Here is a 16901-nt window from a genome sequence, read left to right as displayed (position 1 = left end):
ACAGCGGAGTCTTAGTAATAGGGTCCCGTTTTACCCTTTGGGTACGGAACACTAAAAAGCAGTGATAGCCTAGTGCCACGCCATGATAGCGTCAAAGTTTATTGGGGGTCGGGGGTTCGATCCCGGGCACGCTCTAACTTTATGTGCGTTTTAAGCAATAAACATCGTGAGGAAATCTGCATGCCTAAAGCTTTCCCTTAATATTCTCAAAGGTGTCTGAAGTTGGCCAATCCGCACTTGGCCAGCGTGGTGGACAATGGCCATACCCTTCTCATTCGACTCGTGCTCAGCCAGTGATAGGTTGATGATGATGATAACCGTATTTTTGAAGTGACAAAGAATATTTTCAAAATTACGAAAAAGGGGAATCCCTCTTTACTTTAAAAATCAAATGATCTTAAATGCTTTTTAACAAAGGCAAATACAACAAGGGGCTCGTAAACGCGCTATAAAGATTGCATCTAGCTGGCAACTAATATTTTACGGCCCCCGCGCGCGTTATAATATCAGTAACCCATATTATAAATGCGAAAAAGTGTTTGTTTGTTGGTTTATTGGTTTGTTGGTCTGTCATTCAATCACGTCGCGACGGAGCAACCGATTGACGTGATTTTCGAGTGGATATAGTTAAAGACCTGGAGAGTGACATAGGCTACTTTTTATCCCGGAAAATCAAAGAGTTCCCACGGGATTTTCAAAAGCCTAATTCCACGCAAACAAAGTTAAAAAAAGTAACTTCAGCTAGTTATTAGATAAGTAGATAATTTCGTAGTGAGCGCTAAACAAGTAGTCCAATCTGAACACGAGGCGTACGACTGCGTATTGTACAAGATTAGCTCTCAGCTAGGCTCGTGTATTTAGTCCTTTGTCTATGACTATAGTCCGCGACAGGTCGAGATGACAATCGGGGTATAAGGCCCGGTATCCACCTCAGCGGAGAGGAGAGGAGATGCGTTCAATCGACCAATCAGATTCAAAATAGATGACGTGCAAAAATATCACGTCATTTTTTAAAAATCAGATTGGTTTACTGTACACATCTCCTCTCCGCTCCGCTTTGGTGGATACCGGGCCTTAGGCAGGGGCATGCCCCCCACACGCGCACGTCACCCGCGCTTGCTCGCATCGGGATAGCGCGGGTGACGTAGAATGCGCGAAGCCTCCAATGGCATTCTGAAAGATGTGTCACGGCAATTTTAGTAGCTGCATTTCATCTAGAAATTGCCAAAACTCTAGCTAGTTTACACAAAATGTTAATATTTTCCCACGGAAGTGATTCGCAGAGGTTTCCGTGCGAAGGAGTCAACCTTGTTTATTTGATTGTACCTACCATGATTGTACCCATTGTTTTGTCATTAGCATTTATAATTCAGTCTGTGTATAATCTTCGCGTTACAAATTAGTGATGTAGCAATAATTAACAAAAAGGTGTCAGGAATTAGAGCAGAAATGTAGTTAACATGGCTTAAAATAGAAAGGAATACTTAATAATATGCTGCACTGACCCGGATTAAGGTTACGACAAACACAACGCGAGACGATAACGTGTGCAGTATGCTATAAGTTTTTACGTCTCACCAAACATTTCTATAATTCGAGAGTCAGAACACAATAACGTAAAATGGACCTAAAGAGCCTTGAACTGAAGTCAAAAATTCAATGCCACTGATTTTAACTTCGCAATGTTTCCGCTTGGAGCGCTGGCGGTAGATGTGTAGACAAACTTGAGCTTTAAAACAAGACATTTAAGATCCAGTTTACTTTAACGCGGAAATGTTTCGACACTCGAATACTATAAACGTTGGTGAGACATAAAATCTCGTACTAAGCGTACAGTTGTAATACAAGAAATGGAACTGCTACAACCTATTTTTCCTTAGCTGACGCAAAACAAATAGTAGAAAACTTCTCGAAGAAACGCGTAAGCGAAGCGCTTTGCTTTAAATGTTCTAAAATTGGGGGTTTCACTTCCAACACGGATTTATTGTTAGTTAGTTAGCGCGAAGATGCTCTTTTGGGTCATGTTAAGCGCGTCGATTACGTGTTTTGTGGGAGCCAATTTAAGTCTGCATAAGATACCATTTATATGAGCTAAGAAAAATAAATTTGCGGTGCAGGCTTTCAAAACGTGCGTTTGACTCGCAGAGCGTGTGATATCGACGGTAGTGTGATGTGCTTCATAAATCAATAGGTACAAAGCTCCTTTACATAAAAACCAATTTTGACATTTGAAAAAAAAAATCGAAGTCTACGCCTAATTACTCATAATATTAAAAATTGTGGATTGTTGATTCATAAACCTTTATGATATAACGCTTGCAGTGTAGTCTGTGATACTGCCGTCGTGCATGTTTGTCCAGACCTTTTTTATTTTTATTCAGATACAAGCTAGCCCTTGACTGCAATCTTACCTGGTGGTAAGTGATGATACAGCCTAGATGGAGCGCGCTTGCCTAGAAGATGCTTATTCACTCGACTTGAAGGTACCCATATTATAATTGGAGGGGAAAACTGATGCTGGAAGGGTGTTCCAAATCTTAGCAATTCTGATTAGAAATGAGGAGGCAAATCGCTTCGTACGTATCCGTGGAATATCGTGGAAGTAGATATTGATAACCTCTATCTTTCTTCAACTCTGTGATATGACCTCAATTTCAAACGGAAGCACAAGTAGAGTTCAAAAGTGTGCAAATAAAAATATTTGCCAACCGTAGATATCGGCTATTATTAATTCTTTAAAACAACATCCATTTTCGCAGCAGGTATTTCCTGAAGGTGGCATTAGACACGTATATATTTATAGACTAGGACTAATGTAAATCATCAACCCATGATTATCGGGTATCCTCTCAGAATTCAAATTCAAATTCAAATTCAAATTTCTTTATTGCGAATCTGGGTAAACAGTGGAGATGTTACAAAACAAAAAGGTACAGCCAAATTCTGCCTATTAGCATGCAATATGATATTCCTAACAAACTAAGAATGAGAAGGGCATAGTCGACAACGCTGGCCAAATGCAGATTGGCAGACTTAAGACATATTTGATTAACGAGAACTCTCAGGCATGTAGGTTTCTTCACTATAAAGCGAGTAATATTTAATTGCTTAAAATTCAAATAACTCTGAAAAGTCAGAGGTGAGTGAACCCCAGACCTAGAGTGACCGACATAGCTCAACGGGTTGCGAAGCTGAAGTGGCAATTGGCAGTGTACATAGTTCGTAAAACCGATAGACGTTGGGGTCCCAAGGTACTGGAATGGCGACCTCGCACTGGAAGACGCAGTGTTGAAAGACCCCCCACTAGTTGGACGAACGACTTCAGACGAGTCGCAGGGAGCCGCTGGATTCAGGCGGTGCAAGACCGTGGCGTGTGGAAGTCCCTACAAGAGACCTATGTCGAGCAGTAGACGTCTATCGGTTGATGATGATGATGATAAGACGTTTACAGTTGGATCTAGTTGGTATAGATCTTTTCCGTCCAGCGGCTTCCTGCGACTCCTTTGATGCCTGTCCAGTGTCCACCCAGTGGGAGGTCGGTCTTCCTAATTGGTTCAGGCGTGGTATACAGGATGTAATCAGAACGCTAGCAAAAACTTAGCGTTATTGTTATACTACCTAAACACAATCCAATACCAATATTAAACCTTATTTTGTAGTTTTAGTGATTTAGTATTTTTCAAAAACGCGTGCAAAACTCGGGTCAATGCCCCGCCTACGACGCGGCATTGACTCCGAGTGGCCTACTCAGTCGCAGGGAGCAGCTGGATTCAGGCGGTGCAAGACCGTGGCGTGTGGAAGTCCCTACAAGAGACCTATGTCGAGCAGTGGCGCGTCTATCGGTTGATGATGATGATGACGATGTCAATAGGTGACATAATTTAATTAAATTCCTGACAAAATTTTACACTAAAAAGGTCAAAAGACCGGCTCTGAAAATCATTAAGACTAATTACATTTCTTGCCGAATCAGACACAATAAATCCGCTAAGTTAATCGATTCCCTGAAAAACCGTAACCTTGAATAGGTCTACCTATTCTTGTATAACAAAGTGGATCGCGTGATTTGAATTAATTACTTAGGAATAAATGGGATGATTATATCTGCCTCTAACCTGAAGGGCCCGTAATGACAGTATTTATTGTTCGCCTTGAACACTTAATCTAGGCTCTGAACTTTGTAGAGACTGCGAACTGAAATTGCAAACTTTTTGAGAGCGATACTCTCTTTCATAGACTTGTAACGGCACACACTTGAGCCAACCCGAGCCAATCCGAGCCAACCCGAGCCAACCTATGTGAGGCCGGCTAATTACTGCCAAGCCGGTCCATCGCAGCCAATGACAGCCACTTACCGCCACTGACAGCGAATCACCGCCAACCGCAGCCAAACAGCGAATCACAGCCCACCTACCGGACGCCTTCGGTAGGGATACAGCTTTAAAAAGCCATGAGAGCTCATTTCGTGATCACAGCGTCTTCGCCGGCGAAGACGAGGTCCCCGATTTCTAACGTCACCCGGACGTGGGCTCACGCCACGGCCTCGGGGGCGTACGGACTAACCAACAAAACCGACAACTCCACCCATCCCAACGTCATCCTAAGCCGTGGTCCGAGCCTCACAGGAGGCGCCCTTAGGAGGACGTTGCCCCCCGACCTCTCGAATTATTTCTTCGAGCCCTAGGGCTCACCCCCAGGCGGAGCTTCGCGCTCGCCAACCCCCCCGGTGACGCTGTAGCGGCCAGTAGGGCCTACGCAGCATAGTCAATCCGAAACAACACACAAAAAAATCATTTCGTGAGTTATTATTGTACGTAACACGGTGTCAGCAAAAACTATGCCAGTTTGTGTTCTAACTATTATTTAATCGGTAAATTCAGTATAAGTAGAAATTGTGACAAGTAAATCAATGCAAATTAATAGTGATATAAATAAACAGTAATAAATACATCAATGTAAGCAAAAACTAATGTGTTGTAAATAGTATTAAATATAAATCAGTGATTATTATTGCGATGAATGATTAATAAATAAATTGGAGCGATTATACTGCTTGCTGGTTTTTATTTAACCCACTGCTTCAGACTGATATATTTTTCTAGATGATGCCCGAATTCCTGAATATGAAAAGCGAGAGGCGAGAAAAATATTGGTTTACCCACGGACTAGTTTTTCTCCTCCGTGGGTTTACCCGTACATTCCTTCATCAATAAGTATCAATGGTTTAACCCCATATTTGAGTGATATACCTTTGAATAGGTACGTATTCTAAAATCATTACAAGATTTTATAGACAATCTAGCACTTTCTTGGATGGCTGCGATTTGAGACTTTGGATCTATGGATCTTTGTGATTCCCATGAAGGTACCACAGACCACTTTGAGTTTCCACTTTCCTTACTACATCACCGTCATCATCATCATCAACCGATAGACGTCCACATTGGTCTCTTGTAGGGACTGCCACACGCCACGGTCTTGCGCTCGTCTGAATCCAGCGGCTCCCTGCGACTCGTCTGATGTCGTCCGTCCACCTAGTGGGGGGTCTTCCAACGCTGCGTCTTCCGGTGCGAGGTCGCCATTCCAGCACATTTTCTCCCAGGTCTCAAGGTGTTGGAATGGCGACCTCGCATCTTTTATTTATCGTTATAATATTATCGTAAGTATGTGTAAGATCTTTCAATGATAAATAGATACTGGAAAAATAGGACGTAGATAGTAAAGGAAAATCCCAAACAAACAGGCGTTTTCGGAGCCGACCGAATGTAACGAATTACATCCAATTGAGGGAACACCATAAAATTATCCATTTGGCCAGCAACGACCTTTGCTCATTACAGAAATAAAATGCCACTCCCGTAGTTTTATGTACGAGTAAGTACTTACGAGAAATTGCATGTTTTCTTCCACACATATCAAATGTAGACATTCCGAACCAGTGCTAGATACATCTGACGATTCAAAAATACTTGTAAAAGTTCAATTGATTTTTTTATTATTATTTACTCAATGGTACATTGTGAACTCAGAATCACTATATCAGTACCTTTATTAGTATCCTTATTATAAATGCGAAAGTGTATTTGTTTGTTGGTTTGTCCTTCAATTACGTCGCAACGGTGCAACGGATTGACATGATTTTTTGCATGGGTATACATAAAGACCTGGAGAATGATAGGTTACTTTTTATCCTGGGAAATCAAAGAGTTCCCACGGGATTTTTAAAAAACCTAATTCCACGCGGACGAAGTCGCGGGCATCAGCCATATTAGTAGACATATTATATACAAAATTGGGTATTTTCCTACTTTTGAATTTGATAAATATTATTACTTAATTATAAACTAGGATGAAAATAATGACGAACGCTGAAAAAAATATTAAAATCCAACAAAGATTTACAAAGTTACAGGCGTTTGAATTTTGGAGTGGGAGGGTCTTCTATCCCTTTCTCGCAAAACGAAAATTTGTATGAAACCGCACGGAGCTACTATGGCATTAGTAAGGTGTGACGTCAAAATGCTATATCGCTATCTCTGTCTATTCAGAAATATTTAAATGCTTATAACTTTTTGTTATTTGATCGATTTAATTAGTTTTTTTCAGTTTACGTCATTATTTTATCCTAGTTTATAATAAAGTAATAAAAAAATTGGAGTCAAATACCCAATTGTTGCTAGTTAAAACATTTTAGATAATAATATGTAAGTTTATCGCTCCTCTTATTTGTGCTAGATTCTGATATCAACATGATTCACGCGGCAAATAATATAATATCTAGAGAAAAACCACTGATAAGATAACTGTGTGAGAGATCTCGGCTTATGTGATGAAATTATTTAAAAAGGGAAATTGTTATTAGGCACCCCGATTTCTAACGTCACCCGGACGTGGGCTCACGCCACGGCCTCGGGGGCGTACGGACTAACCAGTAGTCCAACAACCACACATCCCAACGTCATCCTAAGCCGTGGTCCGAGCCTCACAGGAGGCGCCCTTAGGAGGACGTTGCCCCCCGACCTCTCGAATTATTTCTTCCAGCCCTAGGGCTCACCCCCAGGCGGAGCTTCGCGCTCGCTAACCCCCCCGGTGACGCTGTAGCGGCCAGTAGGGCCTACGCAGCATAGTCAATCCGAAACAACAAACAAAAAATAGGTACTTAATATGCGACTAGAAAACGAGTGGAAGAATAAAGGTGTGTCGTCTGCCTCCTAGTGCGGGTTCGATCTTGGGCTTTTAACTATTTATTAACCGACTTCAAAAAAAGGAGGAGGTTCTCAATTCGTCGGAATCTTTTTTTTTTTTTTTTTTTTTTTTTTTATTATTCTATTCAGATATAAGTTAGCCCTTGACTGCAATCAGACCTGGTGGCAAGTGATGATGCAGCCTAAGATGGAGCGCGCTTGTCTAGAAGATGCCTATTCACTCTTGACTTGAATGTACCCATATTATAATTGGCGGGGATAACTGATGCTGGAAGGAGGGGTGGTCCAAATCTTAGAGGTTCGGATTGTAATGTGCAGGTGTAATGTGCTATTCCAACATCAATGGGTATAGCACAGCAATGTGCAAACGTTGCAAAACAAAAGAGTACATCTGGCACTATAATGTGAACTAAGAGCCAGAGCGTGCCAGACCTTCGTTATTTTATAAAAGCTGAAAGTTTCTCTGGGTATTGTCCCCAACACTGGGAGGAACGATTGTTTGGATCATGGTGGTTTTACGAGATAACAGGTAATAAAGGTGTTAAAAATCTTACGTCAAAGTATAAAGTCTATTTTTTTTTAATTTTCTTCGGAATAGTATTAGTCTTGCAATGTGTCACGCATTGCAAGAGTGTCGTGGCAACCCTCTGCCCTGACACCTTTAAAGTTTAAAAGTTTACTTTGACGTAAGATTTTTTACACCGTTATTACCTGTTATCTCTCAAAGCCACCATGATCCAAATAAATATTCTTCCCAGTGTTGGGAACAATACGCAGATAAACTTTCAGCTTTTATAAAATAACGAAGGGCTTGCACGCACTGGCTCTCTCTCTCTAATGCCGAGTAGCACTTAGTTGTTACTATGTTGTACACACATCTTGTTATGACACCCGCCATTTTAGGATGAGATGAAGTCATTTTAGTTTCGACGAACTTCTTTTAAGCAGCTGTTTAGAAGAAAATATTGACAAAATCCTAATAAGACTTGTTGAATTAATGTTTCGTAGTTCTGTAGTCCGTAGGAAGAAGGCTAGGCTGATCCGTTGCGCAAAAAATGAGCCAGCCCTTCTGTCACCAGATGAGTCTATTAATCTCGGTGATGTCTCTTGAATTTTTTTAGCACTAACCCTCTAACAAATAAACCTGGAATAGCGGTGGAATACCTAGTTATACTCTGTTTTTAACCGACTTCAAAAAAACGAGGATTTTCCATTTCAATTTGGTGAAGATCTGATGAACATCTTCGAAGATAGATACTGGAACTCCTCAACGGATAAGAGTAAATTGCTCGCGATCAGTGTAATAGCTTAGTAAACAGTAGATTTTTAACCAGTCATAGTTCCATGGAGCCACTAAAAATTGTGAAATAAAAAAATTTTACAAAAAAAATAAAAACCGACTTCGTTACACAAACACTAAAAATTGAAAAATAATTTAATTTATTACCGAATATATTATGTATACAAGAGATAACATAGTTCCATAATAATATTTTTTGGGGTCGGTGCCAATGAGGTGCCATTGTGGAGTCCTATAAAAATATGAAGTCTAGACGATTCGCGCAGCTAAAGCTAATTGGCACCGGAACCAAAAAATATTATTATGGAACTATATTAACTCTTGTATACATAATATTATATTCGGTAATAAATTAAATTATTTTTCAATTTTTAGTGTTTGTGTAACGAAGTCGGTTTATATTTTTTTTGTAATGTCTTTTTCCTTCAAATGTCATATTATTACTGATGACAGAGAAAGACAAAACAGAGTATAACTATTCCACCGCTATTCCAGGTTTATTTGTTAGAGGGTAAGACTTCATGACCAAGGCTCTCTAAAAAAATTTAACTCTCGATAAGAGAGGCATACTTGCCTACTTGCGCCGCTTACCGCTTATCAATTAAATAATAATTAGGTACTTTATTGGAATTGTTTCCCAGGTAAAAAACCCGCGGAAGCAGTAGGAACAAGGCAAATCGATGGGAAAGTGACATGACGGTGCCGATGAGAATCTCACGGAGCTGAACAATGCTCGACGACCGGCCGCGCCTGCCCGAGCGTGACGCTTACACTTGAAACACGGCAAGGTGAGAGTTTTTGTGTTTTTCATTACGGTCCGACCGTTTCGGATGGGCAATTACGGTTGTTTACCAGACTTGTTGATTCAAGGGAAAATTTCGAACCGATTCGATTTATCCGTTTAAAAACCTCATCCCACTCCGTCCGCGCTGACTTAGTACAGCTGAGCACGGGTCTCCTCTCAGAATAGGGTCTTGGACTGTATTAATAAAATTAATTATGTGATGTTTTGTATAGAGGCAGTTTGTGGGGCTGGAATTCATTAATAATTAATAGAATTTTTTTTTTTAATTTTTTCGTTATTTTTAATATGAGTAATTTAACTGTATTGAAGGCAATGGCGTCACAAGGCGTAAACGAAAATTAATATTTTCAATTTTCTAATTTTTTTGTTTTGTTGTTTGTTTTGAAATTACTCTATTTTAATGTTCGAAAATTGAAAAATATTTGTCGTTCATGCATTGTGACGTCATTATCACCTTCCGACAGCGTGACGTTGATGTTAAAAATAAATTCAAATCATGATATTTTTAAAGTATTCTCTTTAATAATGAATTCTAGCTCATACCATTTCGTTGTTCGTAGCGTAAACTAGTATTTCATGCCACAGATTCTACACATTATAGATCTCTGATAGCTTATTAGACGGCTATCAGGCAATAAGTGGGTACAATCAGAGGCGGTAATGTTATTAATATTATCGGCGATGGTGTGGAGTGCTCTATTTGCCGTAATATCTTTCTGATTATGAGATAACAACACATGGGCCATGGTTTTGTCATTCAAAATCTCGTCCAAAAATTAATAGTGAATTGGATTGGATACATATTTACTATAAAATCAGTACCTATAGTATTTTTAACCGACTTCCAAAAAGGAGGTATGGTACTCAATTCGGCCCGTTTTTTTTCTCTATATTTTAGTACCTACTTATACCAATTTTTTCGAAGTTCCTGGACCGATTTGCAATTTTTTTTAATCAACAGCAGTAGTTTTCGTGGTGGGGAAAATAACTAGATCCAAGTCTTCAATCCTGATGCCGCAGAGTTACTCTGCCCTGCTAAGTTATCAAGATTCAGGAAGTGTTCATAGTTAATTAATATTGTAAATACCAAGCAACGACTTCATTCTAGTGATGTCACCAATATTCGCATGCGCATTCGCATATTTTTGCATATACGCATTCGCATTCCACGAAATTACTGCGAATGTGTTGCGAATATTAAAAAAATTATGTTATAGTTGGTTAATAAAACAAAATGCATTAATTTCTTATGTTTTTTAATGTAATAAAAAGTAACTTAACCTCGTAATCACATTATTAGTCTTCTCTTTATCATTTGGTAACGGGACTGCCGCCAAGGTCACCAAGCCATAGACAAATGGCGGCAAATTTAAACAAAAACTGAAGATTCGCATTTGCATTCGCGAATGTTGGCAGCAGATATTTGCATTCGCATCCGCTAATGTTCAAAATATGACATTCGTTTCATCACTACTTCATTCATTCATCCAAAAATCGCTTAACGAGAGTTTATACCATGCGTGTACCTTTACCTACCAATACCTTTTTCAGATGCTTCGAAAAATGCCGTACGTCGTCCGAGCAGCATTACTATTCGTTCTATGGATACCTGCTCCAACCGCCCAAGGAAAGGAAATCACGAACCCAATACCATCATGTCCAATAGGATTTACACTAATTTACAAAAAAGATAAATACACACCATTCTGTGTAAGACGAAAGGGTCCAGAGACTTTCACAGAGTTGTACACAGATTGCGTTGGGAATTTGTACACCACGAAATTGTACCAGGAGTTGAATATATCGAAACCCGATTATGCTGTATGGACTGAGTATAGAACGCTGTATCCAGGCGGAGTTTTCTTCGACTGGTCCCATACTAGGACTATGGGTGATCAGTTTAAATCAGATGACGTAGTACTTGATCCTATGCTAGATGTTGAAGGAGATTTGTGTTTGATCATGGATCCCGTTACCAATTACACAGCTGTTAAATGCCATACCAACCACTACAGGTTTTGCGTGGTTAAACCGTATATAAAGGAAGTTATGACGAAGAAAGGTTGTGAAGGACTGAAGGATTCTTTTAGGTTCTGGAGCCCCGTTTCAACATGCTTAACAGTTTTAACAGGGGTTGGGGGAGGTGCTGTTCGAGCTACTTGGTACCAAGCAAGGGATCTTTGTGGTAAAAAGGGGGGCTATCTATTAAGTCATGGGTGGAGATATTCGAATTACAAAGAATTTAGTTATGCCAACAATGCTAATCACACGTATCCTCTGGGAATTGTTATGAACACTAATTATACTTGGTTGAGATATGACGCGATGACTGATCATTCAGAGGTAATTTCTTTTAATTTTGTATTTACTTTCATAACAATAAAATTCTTGAAAAACCTTTCCAGCACATTGGTGTGGAACCCTAATAAAAATCTCTTTTTAGAATGTACAAGTACCTAAAGCCCATTCATATGATATCACACTTGGTATAGTAATCTAACTTTGAAAGTTGAAAATACCAATATTTGTTCACGAACACATTTTATTTTTTTCTGCGATGTAACCACAAATTCACTGTTTTCGGATTTTTTCATTTACTTGTCCTATAAGACATACCTACATGTCAAATTTCATTATTCTAGGTCAACGAACGGGAAGTACCCTATAGGTTTTCTTGACAGACACGACAGACAGACGGATGGACAGACAGACAAAGAAGTGAATAAGGTTTCCTTTTTTCCTTTTGAGGTATGGAACCCTAAAAATTGTGGCACACATAACCAATTTTATATGTACAGGTGTTCCTCTACTTGCTTATTTAATGTTTTATACAGGTGGCTTCGGCCGCGGCGAGTTACCACCTTTCCGGCTAGCAATCATTACCCCATTTATAAATGCGAAAGTGTGTTTTTGTTGGTTTATTGGCTTGTTGGTTTGTTGGTTTGTCCTTCAATCACGTCGCAACGGAGCAACGGATTGACATGATTTTTGCATGGCTATAGTCAAACAGTGAGAAACGCGGAGTGACATAGGCCTACTTTTTATCCCGAAAACTTCAAGAGTTCCCACGGGATTTTCAAAAACCTAAATCTAGTTTTTTTTTTTAATTTTCAGATACCAATATCAGAGTGGAATTTCGGAGGTTCAATAAACACGACGGACACATTTCTTGGTGCTTTGCGCAACAACTTTTGGCATCTCGTTAATGGATCTTACATATTCTATGACGTCGTATGCGAGCGATCTGTTCAAATAAAAGATGTCAGTTTGGATGTTACGATAGACGTGTAAGTAAAACTTCATCGTAATCATCATCATGATCAACCCATCGCCGGTTCACTGCGGAGCACGGGTCTCCTCTCAGTATGAGAAGGGTTTGACCATAGTCCACTACGCTAGCCGCAATTGCGGATACGCAGTCTTCACACACTTTTGAGAACATATAATATATTATGTTAAATTCTTACGGTGATTACGCACTGCACTTCCGTCATCCGAGTTATATCCGTCATCCGAGTTATATCCGTCATCCGAGTTATATCCGTCATCTGTGAGAATACCAGTGATTATTTACGACATATGTCACAAGCTCCCATACAAAACATAAAGGAACGTATTTTCACGGACTTGGATCGGATGAGTGCGTTACCGCCGTAAGGTAAGGTTTCCTCACGATGTTTTCCTTCTTTTGATCAGGATTCAAGCCATTTGAGTACCTAACAAACGTTTATCGTATGAATTTCATTTAAATGATAAGTCCAGTACCCGTAGTACAAGATTTTACGTCTCACCAAAACAAACCAAATTCGAGAGTCGAAATACTTCCGCGTTACAGTAAACTGGATCTTAAATGCCTTGTTTTAAAGCTCAAGTTTGTCTACAGTTCTACAACCAGCGCTCCAAGCGGAAACATTGCGAAATTAAAATCAGTGGCATTGAATATTAGACTTCAATTCAAGGCTGTTTAGGTCCATTTTACTGTAACGCGGAAATATTTCGACTCTCGAATTTGGTTAGGTTTGGTGAGACGTAAAATCTTGTACTACGGGTACTGCAAATTGCAAAAGCGCGTGGCCTCCATTTTAGTGACGTCAGCACTGGACTGAAGTTTCGAGCTGATGGTACCTATATTTTTATTTCAGCTGACGTCAAAATGACGTCATTTCGATGTTAATGAGACATGATTCCAGCGCAATAGCAATTTGCGGGACATAGTTTTCATCACGATTAAAATAAGCAACGTCGCACTTCTTAATTATTATCTGTACAAAAAATATCAGGTTCATTCAACGATATCTTTGTTTTCAACTACTGCAATTGTTCCATTGTGTGTTAACATTACAAACCTGATAATAATTTCGTAATGTATTGTTCTTCACGAAATTATTATCAGTACCCGTAGTACAACATTTTACGTCTCACCAAACCAAACCAAATTCGAGAGTCGAAATACTTCCGCGTTACAGTAAACTGGACCGAAACAATCTTGAATTGAAGTCAAATATTCAATGCCACTGATTTTAATTTCGCAATGTTTCCACTTGGAGCGCTGGCTGTAGAAGTGTAGACAAACTTGAGCTATAAAACAAGGCAGTTAAGATCCAGTTTACTGTAACGCGGAAGTATTTCGACTCTCGAATTTGGTTTGGTTTGGTGAGACGTAAAATCTTGTACTACGGGTACTGTCTCATTGTATCGCCATAAATACAGATGTAACCTTATCTGTAATGACGACCTCCCAGGTGCAGTGGTAAGCACTGTGGTCTTATTAGTGGGAGGTCCCGGGTTCGATTTCTGGCAGGGGTTTGGAATTTTTTAATTTTGAGGCTTTAGCCGTGGCTAGTTACCACCCTACCGGCTAAGCCGTGCCGCCAAGCGATTTAGCGTTCCAGTACTATGCCGTGTAGAAACTAAAGGGGGCATGGGTTATCCCCACCCATCCAAGTTAGTAACTTGAGTCCAAATTGCGCAATCGGCTGATGTACAGGATGTAACCAGAACGTTAGCAAAAACTAAGCTAATCTAAACACAATCCAATACCAATAACCATTAGCCTCATTTCGTAGTATTAGTGATTTAGTATTTTTCAAACCCGCAATGTATAAGCGTACAAAACTGGGGTCAATGCCCCACCTACGACGCGGCATTGACTCCAAGTGGCCTACTTACGCAACGTTCGTTTACCTCTAGCGTCAGTTAGATGTTTTATTTGCAATATGTCGTAAACTTTTACAAATTATAGGTTTTAAAAAAGAAAAAAATTGGGTTTTTGTTTGTGGTGTCATATCAGTACTATACCCAGTAGGGCGATTGTGTAAAACCTGCCTCAATCATTATTACAATCTCAATTGTTCTGATTGGCTGAATTTGTGCGATTCTTGTTGCAACAATGCATTGTGGCCAATAGTGAGCGAGCATTAACCAATCAGAGATGATTGCGATCGTGACATTGTAGCTGTCAAACAACCGCGGTAGGGCCGCTGTATACCTTATGTCGCAACTAAGCTACACGTCCCTTAATCTAATCTTTGATGTGTTATTTTTAGAGAAAACAAACTCACGCTTGCAGTCAACGATTCTCTAGATAAAGATGATATTTACTGTTTCACTGACTCTGTCTACTACTACCCAGTAAAAGTAAAAAAAGAAAAAGTCGACGATAGTAATGTTTATGTTCTAAAACCGAAACAGGACGGTTATTATTGGTGTACTCATGTTAACACGAAGAGATTCAAAATCACGGAATCAAAAAAAGTTTTGTTCGTACGAGAAAAAGCCTCCCTTATCAACGTATATACGATCAAGTTAAGATACTTAAAGATGTATAGTATACTAGAGGATTTGGAAAAACTTAATAATATTTTGGGGATGAGATTAAAGGAATACATTTATTTACGTACGAAGTACGAAAGTGTATACGGGGATTTAAATTCAAATATAACGGAGGAGGAGTTGAAAAGTTTTCAAGGCACTAACTACGGTTTGGATTTGAAAGAGATTTCGGTTATTGTGAAGATGAAGATAAAGAGATTATATTTAGACAGAGGAACCGTTTTAATTCACGTGGAACTACATCCTGATATGAGACCCGTCACGCCTGCTATTTGGGAAGATATTGTGATTTTGTCAATGAAACCAGTGTTTTACTGCAAAGGTTTTGATTCCGTACCCCAGATGTCATTAGGTAAGAGAATAATTTATACATCTAATTTATAATATAAATTTTGCAGAGAGGCAATTCATTGACAGCTGCGGCTTTTATAATCATCATCATCATCATCATCATCATCATCATCATCATCATCATCATCATTATCATCGACCGATAGACGTCCACTGCTGGATATAGGTTTCTTGTAGGGACTTCCACACGCCACGGCCTTGCACTGCCTGAATTTGATTTGAAAGCCCTGCGCTTGATGTCTGTCGTCCGTCCACTTAATGGGGGAGGGGGGGGGGGGGGGGGAGGTCTTCCAACGCTACGCTTTTTTGAAGGTTGAAGGCGTAATTCCAGCACCTTCTGACCATAACGTCTATCGGTTTTGCAAACTATGTGCCCTGCCCATTGCCAACTCAGCGTCACAACCCATGGTGCTATGACAGTTGTAGAAACTCCAAGCATAGCTCTCTCCATCGCCCGCTGAGTGAAACTGAGCTTTTTTATCAGGCCCATAGTTAACGACCTGGATATATCGGATCCATATAAGTAATATGTCATCACGCTCGAAGACTTTGGTCTTCGAACAGTGCGTGAGATTGAGTCAGCGTTGACTAATCCTCTAATTATCTCATTTCAAAGATCAAGGTAAGTTAAATGCTCAAATTATCGGCGTAATTCAATTGTTATATTTTCATTGTGTACGACGTAGTATAACGCGTAAAATTTAGCTCCTCACGCGCCATTTTAGCTTTTTGTGTCAAATTTCATGTCAAAAGTACGATTTTAGGATATTTTAAAGGTGAACTGTACTTTTGACATGACATTTGACCCATACTGCCGCACTCAGAGTCGCTTAATCGTTACTTAAGGCATTAATTAGTATGGATAAGGAATGCCTTAGGTAACGATTAAGCGACTGTAAGAGTTAAAATGGCGCGTGTAAAGTCATTTTGTACGGTGTAGATTTTGCATTCAAATTTATGGCAAAAAAGTCAAAGTAAAGAATTAACAGATCTAAGTTAATATGATTCATAGCTCCATAAAAGAATGGCAATGACGAATATGAATATCGATAGATTGCCATATCCTAGTTTTTTTTGTAATATTAACTAATAACAGATAATTTCTCGTGACGCATTTATTTTACGTGATGAGTTCGGTGACCGCATTCTTTAACCGAATTAATGTTCGTCACTAATCGGTAATTAGTTGGTCGATTATGTTCTCGCTATTCTATTACGTCTAGCACATTCGTTATACATTCGTATTCGTAAATATTAGTCGGTTATTTATATTTTCATTTCCATAAGAACAAAAGACTAAAATGTTGATTTCTTCGTGCTCGTAAGCGCTTGGCGGCTTGTCTGAGCATGACTGCACATTCCTCTGTCGTTAGCTTAACAAAGTATGCGGTTAGTTGTAGTACCTATG

At 39.5% G+C, this 16901-nt stretch overlaps 1 protein-coding gene across 2 annotated transcripts in view; it reads left to right on the top strand.

Annotated features, from left to right (window-relative positions):
* The window catches only part of LOC117996735 (adhesion G-protein coupled receptor G2-like), a 40439-nt gene that overhangs the window by 18170 nt on the left and 5368 nt on the right, over positions 1-16901 (top strand). For both annotated transcript variants that reach the window (XM_069509495.1, XM_034984886.2), the window contains exons 2-5: positions 9147-9293; positions 10862-11653; positions 12425-12597; positions 14857-15494. In XM_069509495.1, coding sequence (XP_069365596.1) covers positions 10862-11653; positions 12425-12597; positions 14857-15494 — 1603 coding nt within the window. In that variant the 5' untranslated portion in view covers positions 9147-9293. The remainder of the gene's footprint in view (positions 1-9146; positions 9294-10861; positions 11654-12424; positions 12598-14856; positions 15495-16901) is intronic.

Source organism: Maniola hyperantus, chromosome 3, assembly GCF_902806685.2.
Source record: "Maniola hyperantus chromosome 3, iAphHyp1.2, whole genome shotgun sequence".
Lineage (NCBI taxonomy): Eukaryota > Metazoa > Arthropoda > Insecta > Lepidoptera > Nymphalidae > Maniola > Maniola hyperantus.
The sequence above is the reverse complement of the archived record's forward strand: the minus strand, read 5'-3'. Positions and strand labels throughout refer to the sequence as shown.